This window comes from Oxyura jamaicensis, chromosome 10 (assembly GCF_011077185.1).
Source record: "Oxyura jamaicensis isolate SHBP4307 breed ruddy duck chromosome 10, BPBGC_Ojam_1.0, whole genome shotgun sequence".
Classification (NCBI taxonomy): Eukaryota; Metazoa; Chordata; class Aves; order Anseriformes; family Anatidae; genus Oxyura; species Oxyura jamaicensis.
The window spans coordinates 9,745,218-9,770,931 of record NC_048902.1 but is presented as its reverse complement, the minus strand read 5'-3'; the positions used below and the strand labels follow the sequence as shown (position 1 = coordinate 9,770,931).

General features: G+C 40.6%; 1 protein-coding gene across 8 annotated transcripts in view; it reads left to right on the top strand.

The window, feature by feature from the left end:
• The window catches only part of NEO1 (neogenin 1), a 191,498-nt gene extending 166,476 nt beyond the window's left edge, over positions 1-25,022 (top strand). For 3 of the 8 annotated variants that reach the window (XM_035335483.1, XM_035335482.1, XM_035335480.1), the window contains exons 19-29: positions 825-932; positions 4,014-4,208; positions 4,923-4,955; positions 8,935-9,003; positions 9,855-10,002; positions 12,113-12,351; positions 13,055-13,147; positions 17,384-17,542; positions 19,147-19,401; positions 19,718-19,854; positions 22,116-25,022. In XM_035335483.1, the coding sequence (XP_035191374.1) occupies positions 825-932; positions 4,014-4,208; positions 4,923-4,955; positions 8,935-9,003; positions 9,855-10,002; positions 12,113-12,351; positions 13,055-13,147; positions 17,384-17,542; positions 19,147-19,401; positions 19,718-19,854; positions 22,116-22,199 (1,520 nt within the window). In that variant the 3' untranslated portion in view covers positions 22,200-25,022. Of the gene's footprint in view, positions 1-824; positions 933-4,013; positions 4,209-4,922; positions 4,956-8,934; positions 9,004-9,854; positions 10,003-12,112; positions 12,352-13,054; positions 13,148-17,383; positions 17,543-19,146; positions 19,402-19,717; positions 19,859-22,115 lie in introns of all 8 variants that reach the window. The other 5 variants (XM_035335485.1, XM_035335481.1, XM_035335487.1 and 2 more) reach the window with 3 other exon arrangements.
• The last annotated feature ends 692 nt before the right edge of the window (positions 25,023-25,714 follow it).

Below are 25,714 nucleotides of genomic sequence, written 5' to 3'. Positions count from 1 at the left end.
CTGTGCATTTGAAAGCCATTAATCCAAGCCCCAACTGGATATTTGAGTTCGAAGGGAGAAAGGACTCAGGTTTCAGTCTTTCACTGGAGTGGTTTGTGCCATTTCCTGAGTTTAAGGCAGGAGGGGCTGATGGGAGCAGAAAGCTCTCCCTCTCTCCCACTCTTAGTTTTGCTCTCTGGAAACTTAAGGGAAAAGTTGGGACAGTTGTGTTCTGCCAGTATTTCTTGATTGCGCATGCTTCTGTGGTGGTTTCCTTGCAAATCACAAATAAATGTTCAATAAAGTAAGTTAAGAATTACTGGTTACAATTCTAAACCTCTGGTGGATTTACCTTGCTGATTCAGATTTGAGTGGCAAATTGGCATTACTTGGTCTTGGTCCACAAACCTGAAAACATGGAGATATTTCATATGCCTGTGCCTATAAAATGTGTTCATTCCACGAGTTCATGCAGTTTTTCTGATGAGCAAACAAATTCATGTCAGAAGTCACTAACCCCAACTACTAGAGTTCTCTGAAGATGATGTGATTTTGAAGATAGATGAGCTCAATCATGAATCATAGCGTCTGGTGACAGAGGCTTTAGAAACAGGTAACTTGCCATGAAAGGAAATACCGTGCACCAGATGGCATTTGCCAGTTTAATGGAGTAAATCAGTAAGACCACTGCACTGGTATAGCGGATTTATCTGAAGACTGAATGTTCAGGGTTTTTATTGTTGCACATGCCTTTCTTTTAGTAAAAAGTGAAGGTGCTGAGATTACTTACATCCAGTGAAATTGGGCAAACTGTTTCTGATAACCTGTTTTTCATTTCTTTGCAGTTCCTACTTCTCCTCCCAAAGATGTGACTGTGGTGAGCAAAGAGGGAAAACCTCGGACAATAATTGTTAACTGGCAGCCTCCGTCCGAAGCCAATGGCAAAATTACAGGTGCAGTTTGCATGAGCTACAAAGGCAGATACAAGATAGCTTGTTAACAGCAGAATGTAATCTACATAACTATGTGATCATGTTCCATATTTAGCCTGGAGCTATCCACAGGTTCTATATCTTCTTTGCCGATCTTTTTAGTAGCTCGGATTAATTATTTACTTTTGTACCCAGTAAAATATATGTCAAGATATAAACTGTAACTGCAGTATGAAATGGGAGTCTAACCACAAATATAATTGAAAGTTTAAATATCTCAGTAACTTTTGCCTTCATCAGTTTGTGCTATTCTAATAGCAAGCCTCCAGAAATACATCTGTTAATGCATCCGGCCTGTCAGTATTTTATTTAGAAGTCTCTGTCCTGGTGCTCTTTGTCATCTTCCTGCCATTGCTGTGGTGCAGAACAGACTTAAAGCCTGTTTATTAATCCCCTGACATAATCATTAGGAGCAAACTGTTATTTGACTTGGTAACTGCATCACTTTCATGTAGGGTAAATCATTTACAGAAAACAATAATTACTGTTTCCTTTCGGTAAGTGTTCTGTTTGTTTGGATTCCCATTTCTAAAGGCTTTCTGAAATAATTCACTTCAGTTTTCCTTTTTTTCCCAGGCTTTAAGCTTAAAGCAGATTTTATCAGCATACAGTTTGCACTGTATGATTTTGCTTTTGTTATCAGAATTAACTGTGGTACAAGAATCAAACCTTTGAAACCCGTCACCAAGGCAAGAGTCTGATTATACAGTGCTCAGTGCTGTAGCCCGTGTTCTAGACAGGAGACAAAAATGAGTCTGATTCCTTTGAAAAAGCAGAATATTGGAGACTGCCTTTAGTAAAAGCAATACACTTTCTTCTTATTATAAGTATTCTTAAGTATTTAATTACAGTAATTTAAGTATTAATGTAAGAAAGACCCCTAAAAAGCAAAGTGGCACTGAGCTTGCAGCCCAGAGCCTGCAGGTAAGATGCTGTGGCTGTGCCAGGTGCACTCGCTGTCTTCCTGGTGTCAGTGCTAAAACAACAGTGCGGGAGGGTTGCGCAAACACAGCGGCACACTGCTCTTCTGTGTGATCGGGTGCCGTGTGTCTCACGGTGCAGCCATGGGGATGTAACTCCTGCAGAGCAGCAGCTCGTGCTGCGCCAGAATGCCCGAGCCATTTCTGTCTGTGCATACAGACAGCTGTTTGTGTCTTTCTCTGTTTTCATTTGTCTCTGTAAAGCCAGTTCTGCATTTCTTTATTATCAGCAAGATGTTTCCTCCATATGGGAAGGAAAGCTTGACTGGAGGAGCGGGAGACTTTATCTTTACTGCAGGTTAAAGGACTTGGTTGCTAGCGGTCAATGAGGGTCATTGACAGGTGTGAAACGAAATGCAAGGCACAAATAACCCCAGCGTATATGTGCTCTTAAAAAGATAAGCCTGTCACCTTACATCACGCGTGTATGTGAGGAAGGGCAGGCGATAATACAAAGAGATCAGAATTCACTTACACAGTGCAATTAGCAAAATTAGCATACGCATTTTCCAGGTAACAAATCTCGTTGCAATGTCTATACTGTGAAGGAGAACCTTGCATTTTTTCATACGTGTTGGATGGAAAGGCACAGTATTTATTAGTATTTGCATAAGAGTTAAATTCTAAAATATTATGTGTCTATAGGGGTACGAGTCCACCAAACATCAGATTGGGTTTGCCAAGAGAGGCAGGCAGGGATTTTTGGGGATGTGGCAGCTGAGTGCCCTCTGCTGGACAGAGACACTGCCAGCGAGAGAAGCAGAGACTTGAGTAATTAATTACTGATTAACCCTGCTCAATTCATTCTGTGCAGTAATAGCAGAAATGCTGTGCAATGAAGTAATTCCATGCTCTGGATAGCATGTCTGTGGAATACTTTCTTGTCTTTGCAGTTCCTATTTTCCTTTGATGTGGCTGAGATGGATGTGAAATTCTGAAATGTGCTAATCTGGATTCCAGATGCTTTTGCATCATAATAATTGCTGACTAATTAGTACAGTCATGAGGAAACTCAGTTATCTGGTGCCACTACGCTGCATATAGTGCTTTCAGCTGTCGCTGTGTGCATATGTTGTCCCTTCCTAGACCAGTTACAGATAGGTTGCTTTGTGACCTGTACAAGTAGCAAATTATTAAATCCAGCCCGCAGAGGTTAATGTGCCACCAAGGGCAGAAATTAAGCCTACCAGACCTACAAATGGTGTTTCGGGCATCATCCTCCGTGCCATCCTGGCTACAGGGAATTACATGCATGTGAGGTACCAGCAAGATTTTTCGTTGTTCAAAAGAATTGGAAGCTGCTCCAGAGAACCTGCCTCCCTCTTCCTACTGAACCCCACAGACAGGTGGGCAGTGGGACAAGGGCAGTAGCAACTTGTGCATGAAGCCTCTGACCTAGCCCTATATTTGGGCAAATTAATGCCAGGGGCTCTATGTTCTCTGTGAAAAAAATCACAATGCTTTTACTTCATATCACTTTGTATGTGCAGTATATTTAACACCACATCACATACTCCTGTAATGTTTTCCTAGGACCTGCAAGATAGCTTCAGTTCTCTTCAGATTGTTTCTTTGTTAATAAACTGAAAAAGTAATAAACCAATTAGATTTAATGTGAACTCATAAACACAAGTTCTTTTGTTGTGCATGAGAATGTTTTGTTGTTTCAAGGTTAGCAATTTTCCCTAAATATTAATACTTTGAGGATGTATTTATAAGAGTAGCTTAATGTTATTTTACATTACTTGGTCCATGAACAGATAAAGAGGTGGAAGCAAGGAATTCATCCATACTTAATGAACAGCGATGAAAAATAATTTTGACACTTTAAATAGATTTTTTCTCTCAACATGCTTTTGAATAGCTTAAAATTTTAGATGGGAAGGCTGTCTAATAATGAATGCATTTCTAGTCTTTGAAAATGTAAGAATACACTTTCTAAAACCCATAATCATTTAGCTGTGCAAATATCATTAAAAGTCGATAGAACTCTTGCTGTTAGATCTTATGACTATCCTGTTCTTTTATGTGTAAAGTTCTTTTGTTTCTTTCCTTTGAATAGGGTACATCATTTACTACAGTACGGATGTGAATGCTGAAATACACGACTGGGTTATTGAACCCGTTGTGGGAAACAGACTGACCCATCAGATACAAGAACTGACCCTCGATACACCGTATTATTTCAAAATTCAGGCCCGTAACTCCAAGGGCATGGGGCCTATGTCTGAGGCAGTTCAGTTCAGAACCCCAAAAGGTAAAGTATCACACAGAGCTAAATATCTTCCTTGTTTCCTGAATGCCATCCCTATAGGAATAAGTCACCAAGTAGCATGAATTTTATAGTTAAACTGGAAAAGACAGGGAGATGATGAAGTTGGATTAGAATAAAATTTTCCTTGTGATTGCTCTTGCATGTGGTTAATACATATGCAGTTTTTGCTCAACTGTTTGCTCATTTGTGTTATTTCAAAATTAGTGGTGGTCCCTTAGGACATCTAGTTATTAATGCTGAGGGCTTGTGTCCCACATGTGTTTTAGAAAACTACTTTCTAGTTGCTTTAAGATTCTAGGTCTTATGTGTCACGTCTGCTCATGATAAAATGGTCCAAGGCAGCAGGATCTGGAGCTGGTAGCTGGTGAAATACTGCTCGCTGCCAGCTTGGTTGAGGTAATGGGAACTAGTGTGATGCAGCGGGCTCTTTAATCACAAGGTGCTTGCTGAGGGCTTACCTACTGAAATAGTACAAACATAATACCTTGAAAAAAAAAAAGTACTTTAAGGAGAGGTGAAGAATAAAAAGTTATGATTCTAACAGTGCTCTTTCCATGTGAGTATTCATGGTTAAAATTGAAAGCTTTACTCTAGCCAGTGTGTTTATGCTATGTGAAACTTGAAATTCTGTCTCTCACTCCTTCAAGCCTTATGATCTTTCTCTTGTTTTTTCCTTCACTGCGCTTGTCCCACTAGCTGAATCCTCAGATAAAATGCCTAATGATCAAGGTAAATGAAGAGCCATGCTTTCTCTTTTACTCCATCTTTTCCATGTGTTGTTTTTTCCTTTCCATGTGCTGTTGCATTTCCTAAATGAAACAAGTATCTGCTGCTCTAAATATAAATGAGCAAGTTCCTGTTGTGCTTTTAATAGTGGAATAACTGGAAGCTCTATTTGTGGTTTGGGTGTTCGGAATATAAAGTGATCTCTGTAGTCAGATGTCACATGAAGGGACGAGTGGGTTGTGCCAGAGGTGAATCATTCTGTCAAAATGGATTTGGATTAAGTGATATTCCAGCCAGCCTCTGACCATTGATGCAAGATCTCAGTATATAGAGGAGGAAGATCAGACAGTTATCTAATTAGCACAAGTGCTGTTTTGCAAGCTCTACGTCTATAATTATTTTTATAATAAGGGAAAGTATATCTGCTCTAGAAAGCTTTTTTGGAAGAGAGATTCTGTTTGTCAGCTTGTTTAGATTCCAGACTCTCCTGAAGAGCGCAACATTAGCTACTAAAAGCCTTAAGGCTTTAAAATGCTTGCTTGAAAAATGGTAACTTTGTGTTTACTACATTGCATTATATGGGGAATGTCCCAGGGCTATTTTTCCTTGCTTCCAAATAAGCTGCAAGCCTAATAAAAAGGGGAAGAATTAGTCTAAAGGGATGAGTTTAAAAGGACATTGGCAAGCAGCTTAGACATACAATTAAATAGATCCTAAAGGGGTTGAAATGATCTTTTTTTTCTTAACTTGCTTTTCAACCTGTTATTTGGAAGTAATTTCTTAAATATGCTTTACTAGGCAATTACAGAGTAAATTCTTACTCAGAGTAGAATAACAGAGATGCTAGCTGAGAGTCAGGCTTGTCTGTGGGGAAGCAGAGGCTCCCCATGTTGTCGTTAGTCCTCTCTTGCAGGTAGAATGGAATAGGGAAAGATTAAATGGTTTTATTTAAAAGTTGCTGTTTACTCTTGCTCTTGTCTTCTACCTTCATTTCAGCAGATAACTAAATCTTCTCATCCAATTTTATCTCATACTAAAACAATCTTTTCTTCTACTAACGATATGATTAACATTTATAAATTTATAACATTTATAATTCATAAAGCCTACGTAAAAGCCAAGAGAGTTTTGTTTCAGAATTCCTATAAGAGAATGTGGAAATCAGAAATCATGGCAATAGGCTAAATGTAGAAAAGGAGAACACAAGCTGAACAGCAGAAGAGCTTGCTCTGTGACAAGGTCCTATAATTGCAGAATCATGTCCTTGAGGAATACTGAACAGGTTATTTGAGACTGGAAGGAACAAAGTCCAGTGGGACCAAATCTCTGGTCAGTGCTTCTGGCCTCCTTCTCCCCTGTGTCAGTGCTTTTCCTGTATTCAGGAGCGAGCTCCCTAGCGTGTACAGGCTGTGCTGTTGGTCCCTTCTTTCTGGAATTAGGCACTGAGAAGTGATGTGGTCAGTTAGGTACCTGAATTTCACCATGTTCTGAAAACTGGCGTTCGTGCCTTGTAGATAACTTTGCTTGGCTGGCAGTGTGCACACTGCTTGCTGCACGGAGGCCACGCAGTCGGTGCCAGTGCCTGGTGTCCCTGAGCTGCCCCCTCTACAAGGGTGATGTGCAGGTGGTTATTCCAAGGATGTCCACAGCTGGAATATTGTTTCCTCCATATCTCTGACTTCCAGCGTTTTTATCATCTAAATGTGATTTAAACTCTTGTCACATATGCACACGTCCAGGGGCGGTATGGTAGTGAGTGCAGGCCCGTGATAAACTGCCCTGACTCAGGGTCTTACACCCACATCATCCCTGCTGCTCCGTGCAGGTGACTTTGCGTATCTTACTATCTACTCCATCATTTTATGCCATTTCTGAACTTTAGTAGCAATTATTTTAATTTTCTTTCACAGTGCTATTAAGGATATTGAATTATACTTTGCCAAGCTCAGGTCTTTGCAGAACCTCATTAGAAATATCCCTTGTGAATAATGATTCTGCAATTATAATTCTTATTCTTATCAGTTAATTAGTTGTTAATCTTGTTAATATGTGCCACATTGCTTTTTTATTATGCTATTTTTGCCAAAGCTCAGTGAAATGTTTTATGGAAGTCTAAATATAGTATGTCTGCATAGTTTCTGTTCCCAACTAAGTTTATTGTCTGATGTTGTTTGTTTGAAAAGGCCTGTTTTCAGTAAAACAAAAAGATGGACATGAAGTATGCCCCCATCTCCTGTCTGTCAGTTTTTCCATGATCTTGCCTATTAAAAGGATCCAGCTCCTGCATTAAAAATGCACAGGGCTGTCTATTTCTCTTTTTAAAATATTGCCAGTTATTTTTATTGCCGCCTCCTCTGCCCCCCTCCAAGCTTCTCTGCTGCTCCACCGTGTCTTCAGTGCCCGGTTTGATTCAGAGAATTCACTCAGGTTTTTTTCACATCTCTTTGGTGCAAGTTATATGGTCATACGGATCTAAATATATTAAATACCAGCTGATAAAAATTCTGTTTAATTTATTTCATTGGTGCTGCAAAATTACTGGTCCAGTACTTCAAAGAGAAAACTCGTTTTAACTGAATGCTATGGCCTCTCTGGGCTGGCAGGTGCAATATATCTTGTTCATTATCGATTTGTCCTGCAATACGCCTTTCCCATTATTATAGACTACACCTAATTCCTCACTGTATATGTGTAGCATTCCTTCTTATTGTCCTCCTTGGGGTTTATTCAGTAGTCTTGCTGGTGCCCTTGCTGTTCTTATCAGTTGTCTTTATTTCACAGTTACTAATGTACAGACTTTCGACTTTAGATTAATAATTTCCATTCATGGCACATACTTTTACACGTACTAGTTCTTGATTAATGTGGATTGTTAACTGAGAAAACCCTTCTTCCAGATGTAAACTGCTGTATCTGGGGACTTGTCTTTTGTGTTTTTGACTTTTTGTGCCTACCTCTGTAAAAATGTGTCAAGTATAACAAATTCCAGTGAGAGGAACATTGTTCTTCACATGTTGCATTGTGTTTCTCCCCTTTACAGTGTTTTTATCATTCGTGGTCATTTTTCATTAGTGTATTTTAATGAAAGCACAAAAGTGATGAAAAAAAGAGAGTTTTTGTGCACCTTTTCTTCTGGAAGCCTTCTGCTAACTCAGGAGAGATCTTGGTATTAGGGGTGAACTTGTGACTTAATGCCTCTTGCTGTGGCAACAAGTGATCTGAGTTAGACCTGACTTACATGAGGGGAAATGCTTGGTAGAGGAGCAGGCGGACGGTGTTTCTGTGGGCAGGTCGGCTCTTGCATCTAGCACCCAGGAGATTCTGCTAAGAGAAGCTGTGCCATGTGCCTCGGCTTGTAATAATTAACATATAGATAACGTTTACTTCTGTTGCCAGCCTATAAACATAATGCTTTGAAACTAATTAATTTGTTTTCCCTGGGTTTTGCCAAAAACATTTCTGTGATACTCCATTGTCACTTGTGGCAAAGGCAAAACAAACAGGAAAGAATGGGGAGAATTTTAAAGCAAGCTTTTAAGGTTAGGAAGGGACTTAATATTATATTTACTGTGTTTTTTTCTGCCTCACTCATTGTAATTAGGGATTAGGAAAAGAAACCTGTACAACTACTGTTTCAGGATGATTAACTGTGTGTACAACTGTGGCAAAACCATTTGCCTCAATATATAATTTGCCTGTGTATTACTGCAATAGTTTTTGTTATATTGTTTAAAATGAATACTAGCAGAGGAATCTAATAGCTCTTCTGAAGTGGTTCTCTTCCTGGAGAAACACAGTCCCCAGATCTTTCTGTATGGGGAGAAAAGGATTAAGAAATGCTCACAATTGTTCAGAGAGGAATTCCAAAGGAGCTGCCTTGTAGTGCCAGAGTGGGTGTTGATGTGTATGTAGGTGTACGTGTGTCTGTATATCTATGTGTGTAGATGTATATATAGAATTACCATGTATGTGACTTTTTCAGCTTCAGGATCTGCAGGAAAGGGAAGCCGCCCAGTGGACATAGGGCCAGATTACAAACCACCACTCGGTGGTAAGTGTTGTTACAAAGCTTTTCAATTCAAATGCAGCGACTTGTGGTATTTCAGGGTGATGAGACAGCCCACCAAAAATAGTAAACTGTTTACAACCCAGACCAAATCTGTTTCCGTAACTTTTTTCTCTTATGATGGTAGCTGTGCCCACTCAAGAAACTGCTATCAGACTTCTGTCATAGCACTCTTGCCTACTGTGCAGAGTATTTGGAAAAAATACCTTCCCCTTACTTTTCATTTCAGTCTTGACAGTAGATCTTGTTCTCGGTTCAGTTTTTAATGCCTGCTCTAGTGCACAAGTGTAAAATTTATTCAGTGAGAACATATTAGGAAGGAAAAAAAATCATCTTAACCCCTTCTCCGTATTAGCACTAGGCCTTGTGGAGCCTTGCCCTAAGGTAACACTTGTTAGTGTTACATAAAATGTGTTCTTTTTTAGAGGAAAGTGACCACTGTAGAAGATTGATACGATTTGTGTGATTACTGGGTCCAGGGGAATGCCCATCGTGCTGTAGTTCTAGCAGGATCCCAGCTTAACTCTCATCAGACTCAAAACTATTGAATTTTTTTTATGATAGCTATTAGAGTAGGGTGAACTTGAAGCTTTATAGACTGATAGTTGGAGCTGGATCTATAAAGCACCATACAGATTACACAGTTGTACAGAAACACGATTGGCGAATGACAGAAAAATAAGTAAGCATTTCACATGAAATCCTAGCAGATAAACTATCTTTCTTATTCTACTAATCTTTTTCCCACTCTGGGATTGGCACTTTTGCTTTTGTTGGGGATCTTTTCCAAGTAAAGTCTTAATAAAAAAATAATCCTTTTCTCCCTACTCCTACAGGCAGTAACAGTCCCCATGGAAGCCCTACTTCTCCCTTGGATAGCAACATGCTTCTTGTGATCATTGTATCCATTGGAGTCATCACCATTGTGATCGTGGTGATAGTTGCTGTCTTCTGTACTCGTCGTACCACTTCTCACCAGAAAAAGTAAGATGTCTTGGTGGCACTTAGCCCTGTCTTACCTTTCTCAATGAATTCTGTTATTTTTCTCACTTAATCTGTTCTTTATGATGGATGTATGGATCTTTATGATGTATGGATCTTTATGATATATATATACATTTATGATGAAGAGTTTATTACTTCTAAGCCTTGTGAGCTGTAGAAGCTCTGTCCTGACACCCAAGTAGTAATGCAGCGTTGACATGAGTTTGAACTCCAGTGTTCGGCAGATAACTCAGCTGTATTGATGGATGTTATCATGAAGTTGGTGATGATGTTCTTTGTCTTCTCTTAATCAGTATTTCAGAGTTCAGAAAACATCAAAGGTTTACAGACAAAAATGCTATAACAATGCTTTCATATAGACCTACACTTCTCCCTGTCTGAAGAGAAAGTACTGTTTAAAATACTGGGATTATCTTGCATTCTTGTCTGAACATCAGCTTTGTGTGCCTGCAGTAATCACACGAATCTCGGGTGAATGTCTTGCTGGAAGCTCAGATGGTCGTCTGAGAGCTGACATCTCATTATGCAGCTTCCGTTACTGCTTGCGCCAGGATCAGAGGCAGAATTAATTCAGGCAGAGCAGCATGCAGGCCTGGCTCTTCTGTTTCCAACCCTGTGCTGATACATCTGTGTAGAGCTGTGTGAGCTCAACAGCTCAGGCAGATTCTCACTTCTGTTCTTAGTACGTACTCCACTGTGCACAGCAGGCTTCCAAGCTGTGCATGATAATAGCTAATTCTTAGACTACTGGAGTGGAATCTGGACCTGGAGCTGGACTCCTTAGAAAAGTGCTCCAGAATCCTAAATACAACTGTGTGTCTGACTTCTACCCTCACTTCGAGCACTGACATCTGAATTAAGATGACAGCAGCGATGCTGCCATTCATTAGGATACTGGAAGTTGTTTCTGCATGTTCTTTTAAAGAACTGAACAGAGCTGAAAGCTTTTTATTGTTTTTAAGTTTGAAGAGACTGTTTTATGCAAAACAGGGTTTTAAGAAAGCAATTAAAAGCATGGCTTAGAAGGTAATTCCACTTTTTTGCTGAAGCCGAACCATCCTGCAAGAATGCAAATTCTTAGGAGAAAAGAATGTGGATATATGAGAGAGAGTCTAGCAGCTGGGGGACGTGACTGGGAGAGGAGAAAGTTCAGGGTCTTGCGCCCAAGAGAGGTTATTTATTTCTCAAACAGCAAAAATAACCCTGTGAAATCTTGCCTTTGCTTTCCCAGTTTCTAAATGCCACCTCCCACATGCAGAAACCTGCAACCTTCTGATCTGTTTCATTTGTTCAACTACAAAGCTCACAGCCAGATGCTGGGAGGATGTCTGGCTGTGTATTACCTACGTGAGAGGCTGTTTGCTGATACTTTCAAAATTGCATATAGGCAGATATCTTAGCCATTTCTAGCAAATGTGCTACCCAGAAGGGGCACCTTCCTCCAGCACTGCCAGGGCCCAAAAGGAGAAGAGAGTGGGGAGGGCAGTGCTGGAACTCTGAATTTCATTTTTCCCAAATTCCTTCTTGTCAAATGTCTTCCTCACAAGCACTCTCCCCAGTTTGCTGCTGATGCTGTTCAACAGCGATGAAAAAGCACATTAGTTAGATGTGCCTAACCTGAGCAGTGGTAAAATGAATGTTCTTGTCATTAGTCTTTAGTGTTAACCATCCTGTTGGGATAATTGGCTATTTCCACACTCCTTCTGCAGCTATTGTTTGAGGTTGTTTGTAAACCCTGGAGTACAGCACAGCATGGCGTACATACACTTGTGTTTAGAATATTCTTTAAATAACCATAAGCACTGGAAACTTAATTTTTGTTAATGAAAGCTTAGTCTGTAGAGCACAGTTCTGCAGCATGTGGTACCATTTGAGACAAAATTCATGGCATCAGAGTTGCAGAATATGCAGGGGTATGCTTTGAGATGTCAGATGTGCTTATATGTAAAATTCAAAGCTTCCTGCCCAGTGGGTAGCTTTCGCTCAGCTGGATACAAGATCAGAAAGAAATCTCGATGAAAATTTGCCTTTTTCAACAAGTGAAAGGAAGCATACATCTAAGAACATTTCATTTGTTTTCCTTCCCAAGGAAACGAGCCGCCTGCAAATCAGTGAACGGGTCCCACAAGTACAAAGGAAACTCCAAAGATGTCAAGCCTCCTGACCTTTGGATCCATCATGAAAGACTGGAGCTAAAACCCATTGATAAATCTCCAGATCCCAATCCAATCATGACAGATACCCCAATCCCTCGCAACTCCCAAGACATCACCCCGGTTGATAATTCCATGGACAGCAATATCCATCAAAGGCGGAATTCCTACAGAGGTGAGCTATCAGCAAGTACTTTGATCCTGATTCTTAAAACTATATATATTTTACTTTATCTGTCAAAATCACTTTATTGGCATGTTATTTGGTTACCATAATCTTTCTTTGTTCTTACTTTACAAGTACTGATTTTGTCTTCTGCCTGCTTTATAAGGCTCTATGAAAAGGAAGGATCACGTGTTTTAGTGAGGAAAGTGAATGCACAAGAGTTAAATCATGAATTTCCCGTAGTAAATACTGATCAGTAGTCAGAAGATCATGTAACAAGTGTGTGACACATTTCTTTCAGCAAACACACAATCAGGTTTCGGCACCTTAGCCAGCTACTGCTCATCTCTGAGGCTTGGCTGAGTTTCCATGTGGTGAGTGGTTCACGTGGTAATCCAGCACGTCTTGCCCACACGCGTGACTCTGTTCTACCACTCATTTCCCAGAGCTGCATCGCCAGAGGTTTGTGTTAGCCTGATGGCCTGGAGAGGTCTGGAGAGTGCCCAGTGATCTTTAACACTCCTCCTCCTCCCCACTTCGTGGTGAAGGATGAGAGAGCTGTTTTTGTAAGTTGTGAGTCACAAAACTGCTTACAGATGGGAGAGCCCTCTTTTGCACTCAGAAATAATGAGAGGAGGATTGAAATCGTCGTGGTATGGTATCACAGAAGTCTCGCTTCCATGGTAAATAACCTTCAGTATTCTTCCTTCAGGGCATGAGTCAGAGGATAGCATGTCCACGCTGGCAGGAAGAAGGGGAATGAGGCCCAAGATGATGATGCCTTTTGATTCTCAGCCACCTCAGCGTAAGTCAGCAGCCCACCTACCAGCTGTCCTGGACTTGGGAGCACCCAAACAAGCCATGCTGATGCTGTATGCACAGGCACACACGTTCACTTACAGTCTTCCTGCTTACATCTCCTAAGTAATTCTGTCATATCCACAGTGGAAACAGTTCAAAGAAGGCATCCTGAATCCCTTATTGTGAAGGCAGAGTGAGATGGAGTTGGAAGGAATAGCTGTATTGGACGGCATGCTGCAAAAGGGGGAAGAGTTAGAATGTGTCCAGCAGTCTGTCTGTCCCAGTCTCCAGCTGCGACAATTGCAGGTGCCTTTTAGGGAAAGCCTAGGAGCCTGGCTGCTTTTTATAGTCCATTCCCTTTGTATTCTGCCAGTATCCAGCTGTTCGATAGGAACTGCAGAGGGTACATCGCTGCTGAGACTTCTGTGCTCTATTTACTGACCTGCTGAACAGGTCTTGACCCCTTTCTGAAATTGCTGTCTGCCTCCAGTCTCCTGTGGTAGCAAGTTCAAGAAGTTCAAAACCTGCTGTGTAATATAGTTCTTTCTATAGTCTGTTTTTAACCAGTCTCCTACTGGTTTCATCAAGAGATTTGTGGTTCTAGTGCGGCAGGACCCGGTAGCGCATTCTGTGTTCACCTTACCCGCTGCCTTCCTGGGTTGGTGAATCTCAGTCAGGCTCTTCTCCACCATTAGTTGTCTTCTTTTTTTGGAAATGATAACAGAAGCCTCTGCAGTTTGTACAGTAGTCTTGCTCCACAATGCGTCTGTTATACTAATCTATTGAAATGTGGATGCATCACTGCTAGCAGCTGAGGTTTTGTGAGTCTGGCAGAGCAGACTTTTAAATGAGGAGGATGTCTGGTTTGTTATTCCTTATTTGTGTATTTTGCTGCTAATTAACGACAATTTGAGCAAGCGTGCTGACTTAGAAATTTTGTTGAAGTAATAGAAATACAATTATTATTATGAAATATTTTCAGAATTAAAACATACCTGTGGTTTTCAAATTATAAAATTCTGAGATGAAAAGGGACTTTGCCAGTCCTCTGAACAACTAGACTGAAACCTTGACTTCAGCACAAGTAAAACTGCAAAAGTTTACAAAAGTTTACCTGCACTGACAGAACTGTGAGGCAAAATTACACAACGCTTATTTGGTATGAGCTTTAGACATGTCTTGTTCAGGGACATGTCTTGTTCATGAACATAAAGTTCATGTTTAACCCAGGTAATTGCTACTGTTGTTATCTGCTGTCAAGTATGGGTGTCTAACGATGGACACGGCAGCTATTGGATTCTGATGGTTTCCTGTCCCATGTCAGGTGCTACAACGTGATGAATTCAGACTTGTGTGACCCCACCAAAAAATCAGACTGCAGTGAGACTTCTTTGCACTTTTCTGATAATGACAAGTGCGGCTTCCTGTAAATGGGATGCAGCATTGGGTAAACACAACATAATACAAACAAGTACAGGAGCCAGTGCTGAAACATGCTGAGTACTGCACAGAAAGAGCAGAGCAATGCACACTTCGTGCTACAAAATTCAGTGAGAAAGATCTGGCAGCTTTACATGGTCAGTCCCACGTAGGGTGGGAAGATGTGCAGCTGACAAGAGTGATAGATGTGGTGGTGGTACATATTTTATGGAGGTAGCATATTCCAGTTCCACTTTATGATGGTAAAAACTGATGTGATTATGTTGGCAGATACAGCTGTGGATATAATTTTTCCTTGCAGCACCAAACCTAGCTTTGACATCTTTTTTTTTTAATGCCAGTCCTGCCGTGTTTGCTTGAAAGGCGTGTGTGTTTCCCCTCCATCCTGCAATAGATACTGCCTTGCCCAGAAAGAAAGAACCAGCTGCAGACACAGCTGGCTTGGTGTGACAGGCTAGCATGATGCACTAAATGTCAGGAAGGATAAGTAAGGTCCTCTGGTGCCTTAGGGCTTGAGATTGTTTTTGTGACTTTCTTTTGAGTTTTTGTCCTGTTTGCAAAAGCTCCAAGGAGTTACAACTGTAGGTTTCTTTTTACAGTCAGTGAAAACATTAAGGTGATGTCTTTAGATACCTTTTTGCAGAATCTCCACAGAAAACGGACGTTCTGGTACATGAGGCTCTGTTCAATAAGCAGCATAGGCAGAACCATTTAGTGTGTTTAAGCCTGTGGCTGCAGATACCTTCCTGTTGCTTTGTTTCCCCTTACTGTAGTGTTCAAATCTAGTTGTTTTCCTCTTAAGTACTCAATTAGGGTAACTTAGTATGTTCAATTTCAGTATAATTTACAGCAGCGCAACAGGAATGGTGCGTGCCTAGATAGTCCCTACCTTTTGACAACTGGAAAACAAAACTTCTGGAAGAATATTAGGAAGCAAAGACCTATTTATTTTTTAACACACATTTTTCTTTGTCTGGTTCTTCCTATGAATTTTTTGCTTCCTTGAAATTAAATAGCACATTATGATCTGGTGTTACAGCGCACTGATTTTTGAACTGTAAAGCTTTGTGTGAATTAAGTACCCAGGTAATTAATTGCAGGGTTGACCTAGCTGGATGGCTAGGTGAGAAGGTGCACATAACGAGGACCTGGCTTTTCACTGGATCAGGTTTTTCCCACTTGCTTACTGGATTCTGCTTTGGATGGTGTTTCAGAACTAGTGTGGTCTTGTTTTTTCCCCATCCCCAAGCTTTTAAGAAGTGTGTTCAGAGGCACAGAGTTACGTGCAAGATTTTTTATTGCAGTTGCAGAAATGTCTAGGCAATCTTTTATACTGATGTTCATTATATTTGATAATGACCAAATTGATAGAGCAATGATTTTTACAAGTAAAAGTAATTAAAATGTTTATGCTCATAAAATTTTATGCCTTACAGTCTACATGCTTCCTACCTTGCTGGCATGTAGGAGAACTCCCAGTGTCTCTGATGACAGTCATCTCTGCCACAATTTCTGATCACCCAGTTCTTGTGGTTCATTCCTTGATTTGCCAGGTCCCTGTGAGACAAAGTGACATTGTAATCTTCCTTGAGGCTCTTAGTGAGAATAGCTGATGTTTTACTGTGACTGTACCCCTGGACATCTGTTTCCATAGGATTTAAACCTAGAACCGAATGCTCAGTATTAGAGTGTAGTTACTCTTCGTTTATAGGAGGCTGATAAGGGGTTGGCTTTCTGTGGGTCTAACTTAATGGTTATTACCAATAGCTGAAAATCTGTACACACTGCCTCCTCTGATCAATTCCCATATTCTGTCCTGCTGACAGGCTGTTTTCTAGGAAATGAAGAAGTTAGAGGGTTCAGGTTTCTTTAGTCAGCCTGAGTTCAGACAGCATGCATCAATGCAAGAAGTCTTAACTGGATTACCATTATAATGGTAGATTTGTGCATTGTCAGTCCTAGAAAGTAACTTTCAAAGGCACCACATGTGGAGAATTTCCAGAAAAGGTTCAAACCAACCAACTACAACCATGTTTTTCTTTATGGTACTAATGCTAGCACTGACCTTCAGCCTTTCCCTTGTGTTTTCTGTGTTGAGACTTCTTTTGGATGATTTTAAGCAACTCAGTATCTTAGGCTCTCCTAAGAGCTAAACTGTATGTATGCTTTTCCTCCCATGTGGGGAGTAGTGGGACTTTGATATGCTGTTACTACAAGAGGTGAGGGCAAAGGATGATTTACAGTAAGTATAAAATCCATGTGTCTCAAGAAGGAATAAAAGCAATAAAGACAGCAAGATTAAAAATGGGGGAAAAAAAAAAAGCTGTTTTCACTTTTAAGTGTATAGGAGCAGAGCTTTACTAATTCTACACAGAGGGAGTGAATAGAGCCTTTGGTGTCATGTCCTACACTTATTTGTCTTACATTAATTAATTAACCAAAGATGCCACATTCCATTACAATGTTGAGAAATTCAATGGCAGTCACAAATATTTTGGAATTTGAGCTCAGATGTCTCCTGTATTAGGTCTGACATTTATAGCACAGCATGAAACACGTGGAAGTTCTAAAGGGAGCGTAACAGAGCTCTTGGAAGACATGGTCAAGAGAAGTGCACTTGCTGTGCAGGAAAATGGAGGATTCTGCTTCTTCGGGGGGTTTGTGTCTTGTCACGGAGGGAGCCTGTCATGGCTCCCCTGCTCAGAAGCTTTGTGGGAGAAGGGAGGGATATGGTGCATTTCAGTACATGTGCATGCTTGTCTGTATGTTAAGCATTTTTCTGTCTTATATTCATTCACAGCTGTGATTAGTGCTCATCCCATCCATTCACTCGATAACCCTCACCATCATTTCCACTCCGGCAGCCTCGCTTCTCCAACTCGCAGCTATCTCCATCACCAGGTCAACCCGTGGCCGATTGGCACATCCATGTCCCATTCAGACAGGGCCAATTCCACAGGTGAGATATAAATGTGCAGGTAGATTTTTATTGTACTGGAACAATGAGTGAAATGTGGAATCAACAGCTGAAACTTAACTTGGTCAGTCACCATTTTGGTCTTAGGCCATGGAATGTGAACTGTCCCAAAAGATACTTTTCTTCCTTTCCTTGAGTCTCTTTGTGCTGAATGAAAATAAAATTAACTTTTGAGGTTTTTAGATAACAGCAGACAGCGCAGACAGCAACTAGTGCTGTGTGTATTTGCTTCAGTAGGTGACCCATAGCATTTCCTCATTAGTTGCCAATAAAAGACTGTGAGGAAGAATGGGAAAAATTATTTCCCTAAGAGGCAGAGGGATGGGTTTAAGTACAGACAATATTCTTGACAATTAGATTGAGCTTTCTTTAGACTGCTTCTCGTGTAGCTCAGATACTGATCCTTTTGATAGGTGATAATGCCCTTGGAAAAGGTGACTTAATGTTTTATATACATACAGCTTCAAATAGGAAGACTCCTTATTATAAAACCTTCAGCCCTGGAGTCTGAAACATCAGTTAACATCTAATTTGAGCTATTTAATGCAATAATAACTTTCCTGATTAGTTGAGTTTAAAAGCGAGACAGAACAGAAGTCCAGACTTTGTTACTGAGAGCTATTAGTTAATCCTCCTGAAGCACAAAGAAAACCGTGGTGTTTCCTGTGCAGTGCTTTTCAGGCTTGACGCACAATTGCTTGTGATAGTTTTTGTAATGTCTCCAATTTTCTAAAAATTCTGAAGCAATGGTATTGCTAAATTGCAAGTGGCTAACATCCTGAGATGAAGTGAATTCTGAGTTTCTGCAGCTTATGGTCTAAATTTTAATTAAGGTGCCAGAGCCAACAGTGTTGTTTCCTGTTTCCTTCTGAAAACAATTCACAAGGGCGCAAACACACAGACGATATGTTAGAGGCAGAGGTTTCTCTTGCTGTGTTGATGCTGCTGAAGTGTCAGCTCTTGCCATCCAGATCTTTTCCTGCACGTGGTCTGATCAGGATCACGATGGCCTAAATTCAGCGTACCATCTTGTTCTCTGAGATGGGGGTGGAGCTGCTGTAGTCAGCCAAATGAAGCCTGGGATTTCATTTCAGTTTTCAGCAAGTAAAGGGATTTGAAATCTTATCTCAGAAAAAAAAAAAAGGGGGGGGGAAGGGGGCTCTTCTGTATGCACTTTAGTGACATATGCAGAACATATACCTATATAAGAATTCCTGTGTTGTGAAATACTGAAGTGTAAAATGAGACTGAAGATCTGTGTTCTGTGCTGTTCATCTGAGGCCCAGGCTGCTGTCTTCTTACACGTAGCTGTTTCCATACAAAGCTGTTGATTTGGTGTTATATCTGTGGACTCATTCAGTTCTCCAGCTTGTTTTTTTATTGAACAGTTGTTCCCGTTCACTCTACAACAGGACAGTTACATGGAACTGCTGTTATTTGCTACACAGCTGACTTGTGAATTCGCTTCTTAGCTTATAGCAGCAATCTTGGGAATGGTGCTTGTAAACACTACTGCTTTGTTCCCATGTGACCACAGAGAAAACTTCTGTAAAAGGAAATAAACCACATCTCTTTGTCTGTTGTAGAATCTGTTCGAAACACACCTAGCACGGACACCATGCCAGCTTCCTCCTCTCAGACATGTGCTGACCATCAGGATCCCGAAAGCGCCACAGGAGCTTACCTGGCTAATGCACAGGAGGAAGATTCAGCTCAGAACCTCCCCACAGCACATGTCCGTCCTTCCCACCCACTGAAGAGTTTTGCAGTGCCAGCAGTCCCACCAGCTGGTTCCACGTACGACCCTGCACTGCCAAGCACCCCGTTACTGACTCAGCAAGGTGAGCAGGGGAAAACTAGCCAGAGACACTTGTCAGAGAAAGAAAGAAGGAGATTTTTAAGCAGAAAATGATAGGGAGAGTTGGGTGTCAAAGGAAACGTGTCAGATGCTGGACTGAATGTTTTTGATATAATTTCCAAGGCCCTTTTCAGTACATAGATTAACTAGACAAAAATTCAAATTCAGTGTTTAATTATTTGAAGTGTTCATTTTCCTCTATTCTAACAGAATCCTTTTTATTCTCCTACTTCGAGAGCTTTCTGAATAGGCAGAATACTAATTAACTGAGGCATAACTATATAACAATTTCTTTTAAGCTCCTAACCATCCCGTTCACTCGGTGAAGACCGCGTCAATTGGGACCTTGGGAAGAACTCGACCTCCTATGCCAGTGGTAGTTCCCAGTGCCCCTGATGTGCAGGAGACCACCAGGATGCTCGAGGACTCGGAAAGCGTAGGTACTCTTACACTGCCAGCAGCTTCATTTGGCAGTGCTATAAAAATGGCGAATCTCTGTGTGTATGATCGTTGTAAACTTCAGTAATGACTGCACTGAGACTTTCAAAGGCAGAGGATAATGAGGCATCTGACTTCCACCAAGTGCCTTTGCCTGTTAACCTACATAAAAAAATCATCTAGTGCCAAAACCTTCTACACAAGGCTGTGAATTCAGAGAGTAAGCACATAAGTGCAGGTAGTACTTTCTAAATCTGAGTTAATTCTCAGTCACCTGTGAGCATACCTCTATTTCTCATTATGCACCACTAAACAGATGCAGTGCTTCCATCTGTTCCAGTCCACAAGGCCCACTGAGTCAAAACTGATAAACCTCCAGCAACGTTTTGGCTGTCCTGAAGCTATTAGCTGAACATAGAGTAACAGTCTCACAATTACAAGAAGGGAGTAAAGCCAGATACCACCTGTAGCAGTAGTCTTCTCATGTTTTACAATACATAGCACCTAATGGAGTTTGAATTTATGACTTGGGCTTCAATACACAAGGTTCTGTATTGGAGCTGTAAAGGTTTCCCTGCACATCTTTTTATCTTTTTTTTTTTTTTTTTTTTTGGCTTACCTTGATGTAAAGAGCATCTTTGTTCACAGAGCTGAAGGCCTCCAATGGTGCCACTTGCTCTTCTGTACAGCTTAAGATGTGTTCACGCTCAATTGGAGATGTCATTTTTTTCTGTTTTGCAAGCATACTGTGCCTGGATCATTTTCAAGTCCCATTAAAGCCAAAACATTTAATTAAAGCCATGATCCCAAATATTTAGATTTTACTCCTGTGAAAGTGTTCTGACTTTCTGGGAAAAATGCAACTATTGATCTTCTTTGGCAATAGAGAGCTTTTAAGAGGTGAGGATCTTCCAGGTGTCATGCAAGAGCTATTTTTTTTGAAATCACAGGCCAAGAAGTTGTTATATTAGCTATTGTATTACTGTTACAGGAAATGCTCATTTTGAATGATTTTTTTTTTTTTCACATTTCCTTTTTCTCTCATGCCTTTGTCACGTTGTTGTCCCTAATTCATCCTCTTGATTTTACTTCCATATGCGCTGGACTCTAGAGATTATATGCATGCTTGATCTAGTATACTTTCACTCCTCGTTCTATTGGTCACTCCTATCTTACTTGTTTATTTAGGGTTGGTACCAAAATACTTACTAGTTATTCATCAATTAAATTTATAACTTAAATATATTCATGAATAAGTTTATTAATAAATTAGTACAATATAAAGTCACGCACACTTTAAATGCTAGCTAAATTATGAGTTTTAGGAATTAGGATTAAAAGGCGATCTGAAGTGATTTATGAGAGGAGTAAGTCTGAATATCACTGATATTTATCATTGCCCATAGCTGGCAGATAACGTGTTAGACGCAGGATGGAGAGGACATCTGGTACAAAACAAGCTAGTTTTGCTTGGTAAACCAAAAGCGGCTGCAGCGCTCATTCTGCTTAAATGAAAGAAGAGGTTTGTATCTAGGAGCACGGCAGCAAGATCACACTGCCAGGTTTGAGCACTCCAGTTTAGGGGTACACAGTCAGCTGAGCAGTAGCTTTAACACTAGGCTCTAGCCAGAAGCTCTAATAATAGGCCTCAATTATATAGAGCAGAAATGATCACACAGGAGTTCTGTGGCTCCTGATTTGGCAGTAGCAGAGCTGGTACTGGAATACCATGAGCAGCCTGGCTCACCTATGAAAAAAAATGTTGAGAGAATGAAGAGGCTTCGGAGAAATGCTCCAAGAACGAGTGGTTGAAAACTTACACAATACAGGGAAAGACTTGGCTTAGAAAAGGTTTTGAGATGAACCAGTTCATGGTATCTGTCTATGTACCTGTATAAATTACAGAATTACAATAATTACTCCATTTTTAGCCTCAATTGTCTAGCTTCAGCTATTGTAATTCTGTGATTTTTTTTTCAAAGGCAGCTGTTACCTTGAGGCAGGAACCGACACAGATAAAACAGATAAGATGACCACAGTTTTACAGTCAAACTATAAATCACTATTGCAAAAAGATGTGCATTTAAAATAGTGTTATTCAAAGTATTAGTTCTATAACTCTCGGTAAGTCTGCTTCTGCTTATTCATGTGTCAGAGCCACAAGCTACGCTAGAATCACTGGCCACTTCTTATTCCTTACTCTGTCCCTCTCCAAAGACTGCACGTCACCTTGTCAGTAACTCTTTCCGTCTCCCACAGAATTATGAACCAGATGAGCTGACCAAAGAGATGGCCCACCTGGAAGGACTTATGAAGGACCTTAATGCCATCACTACAGCATGACCACCTTCACCAGGACATGACTCCAAATCGTATCACAAGTCTTGGGACTCAGCCTTGGAATGCAAGGAATTGTACAGAGAAAAAAAAATACAGAAAAAGAGGGACAGCACATTGAGAGCATTCACAGAAAGCAAACGAACCAACTGGTGCATTTGTGCTACAGCTGGTTGAAGAGAGATGACCTTTCTTGTCATCATCCTGCAATGAAGTCATTGCCAAGTTGAATTCCATTTACCTGCTGAGACCACGCAGGATGGGACGCATCAGGCTGAAATCTAGCATCCAGACAAAAGGAAAAAAAAAGTGGACTTCACATTTTTTTTTCTGGTCAGGTTTTGTCTCAGTGGTGTGATTGCCCTGCCTTTTCAGTGTTGGACATTCGCATTTATGTACAATTTTGTGTTTTTATTTTATCTTTTTTTTTTTATAAAAAGGAAAAAACTAATGTAATCAAAAAAAAAAAAGGAGAAACTGTTGTTTTCCACAGCCTAGACTGACATTTGACTGCTTGTTCTATTGTGTATGAAAATTCATTGCCAGTGTGGGTTGTTCTGTTTGTTTTTTATTCTGCGTATAATTACGTCCCCTTCTGGCAGTTAATCCATGGCCTTTTGGGATGCTGCACTGCTATTTGTAAGCTTTTTTTTATTATTATTTTTATATTATAATTATTAAAAGCCTGACTTTCTCCTCTCATCACTGTGAGATTACCAGTCTGTTTGAATTGAAATGTAATTTGAAAGGCTTGTTTGTCGCTTTTTGTGCAGTTTCAATATTTTGAGTGGGGAAAAGTAGATGGGGAAGGGGAGGGGATCCAGTGGGAGGTTTCATTATTGTTGTTTTCCTGTCTTTCTACATTGACTCGAAAGACTGAAGAAAATGAAAGCATCTTCTGTAACGTCCTTCCTTGTAACTTCAGCATACTGTGTCTCTGGTTACTGAATTGCAGTGAGAGTCATTTAGAAACAAAAAAAAAAAAAAGAAATTCCTCCTGTAAAGTAGGGTTCCTTACGTTTAGATGACACTACAGCTTATTTTGGCATCAGTGCTCTGTTTTGTTGTTGTTAGGTTAAAGACCGCATCATGAAACTAAAGTGCAGATTAACGCTCACACAGCACAGAGAACTCGGCACAGGCAGCAGCGCCCAGGCGCAGCACTTCGCTGCTGGTGCTGCTGAGGTTTGAGCAACCTGGCCCTCCTCAAGCAGAGAGCTGTGGACCTCTTCTAAGCATTTTAGGCCATGCCTGTGAGAACACATCACGTCCACAGGATCCTTTAGCAGCTCGTCCAACCCCAGTGCAATTTCTCTATCCCGGGCCATTTAAACAAGAATCCTTCTAAGGATTCTTGAGAGACATAAGCAAGGCAAAATGTATTTTTTTACACTTTTGAAACCATTTGAAAAGAAAAACAGTATTAGCAACTCAGGTGCTGTTCACATTATCTGTCTAGAAAGGAAGGAAAGTTAAAAGGGAACTCCTGTATGAGGGAAAGGAAAAGCTTTTTGTATTTTCTCATTAGTATCATTGCTCGGCTCCGCCATACTCTGTGAGGAGGAATGGCATAAAAGGAGACTATTTCAGTGAGAAAAATAAACAAAACCCATCTGCCCAAGAACCTTGTGTGTATTTTCACTTTTAAGATAAGGTGAAAGAAAACCCCAAACTTACTGTTAATTCAGGTGGAGTCTCCGTACCTCCTGAGCAATGGGATTTCTAGCTTGGAAGCTCGGCATCAACGATGGAGGCAGTGCAGGTGGCAGGCGGTTCAGATGCAGGGCACTTCTAACGTAGTCCAGAGCTCCTCAGCTAGATAGCTGCACCTGCTGGAACAGAACAGGAGATACCAGGATCTGGTTTTAAGTTTAAAACAAACAAAAAAAATGATTACTTCCCACCCCCTCCTTATTGGATATTTAATGGATAAAATAATGGATATTTAATGGATATTTTGCTACAGCTAAAGCTCTGGGCCCATTTTCTTAATCCCTGTCACAAAAAGAGAGCCCGTGAATCATTCTGGAGAGCAGGGGTTCGGGCTGTAGTTTTACTTCCTTTCTTTTCCTGGACTCTTTGTGTCATCATTTCTAGCACATTTGCTGCATTTATTTATTAGAGGGAAGGGAGGGAATCAATTGGAGCACCGTGGGCCACCTGGAAAATTGATGTTTGGACTTTTAATCAATACAATTCAGGGCAAAATAAGCTACAGAATATGTATTTAAATAATACACTACGCACCTTGTCCTGAAAGGAAGGGTGTATGTTTTCCTTTGCCTATTTTTTACCTGTACCCAAAGAAATAGCATCTTACATACACAGTATTCTTAGCTGGTGGGTCTTTGTGAATATTACTTATGTATAACACCATGAATGTTAATATTGTCATTGAATTTGGGGAGGGGAATATTTTTAATGATAAAACAACTGTTCAAAGTTGGTTTTTTAAGGTTAAACTAAAAAAAAAAAAAAACATTTATTCAATTCAGTGTACAATCTGTATTGCACTTTTTCACATTTTAATGCTACGTTTTCTTACATATCCTGTGATTTTACATTTGGACATTGTGTATTCTTGTAGTGTCATAGTCGAGCTGTTAAGTGGCAGCTTCCCTCAGAGAGATTTGGGGAAAAAAAAAAACTGTATATTGTTTTATGATTCTCATGTAGAATAATTTTGAGGACTGCTGTAGACGTCTACCTTTCTGTACAATTTTTTTGCTTTTCTGTAGTATTTGCTGTATACTCTATGGCTTTTTTTAATAACTTCATGTTTATTATTTTGTATTGGACATCCAATACACTTTTTTTAATCCAATCAAATTCTGGTCTGCTTGGAGAGTTTGTTCTCTTTTCAACTATTCCTCTACCTTGTTTTCTTAATCAAGGTGGTGACCAGGTTTGGGATTTTACTCGCACCTTTTTTGCTGTGGTCTGTCAGGTTGCTTCCTCCAGAGAAAGAAGAGGAACAGGAGGAAACCATTACCACCATTATTCCCAAGCCTACACAGGTCTGGAGCATGTAGTGTCTTCCTGGCTAACTCCCTCCCCTCTGTTTCCAAGCTCAATAGCAAAAGATACCATCTTCTAACAAGCAAGGCTCAGGAAAGCAGGATTTCAAGCCAGTGGAAATATGTTTCAGATAGGACCCTTAGTAAGCCAGTAAATCGCAGAAAAGTAACAATCCAAGTCCTTGAATATGGCACTCAGAGTGCAGTAAGTGATATTCTTGTTCTTACCATCACACTTACTCCACTCTCCCATACTTCAGAGACTCGCTGCTCATCGGTCTCTTCTCCACAAGCCAGCCAGTTCCCCTCATCACGGGTGTCTCACATTCCTGAGGGCATTAGACCCTTCCTCATCCTGACCTGCAAACGAGTACAAGCTACTGCGTGGCTTTGCACTCCCTTCCCCCATCCCTATTTTGCTAGGCAGGTTCTAAGTGTTCTCTCCAACGTTTTGCAACCGTGCTGAGGTCTCGGGTGGGAGCTGGGCCCCCACAGTTCTGAAGG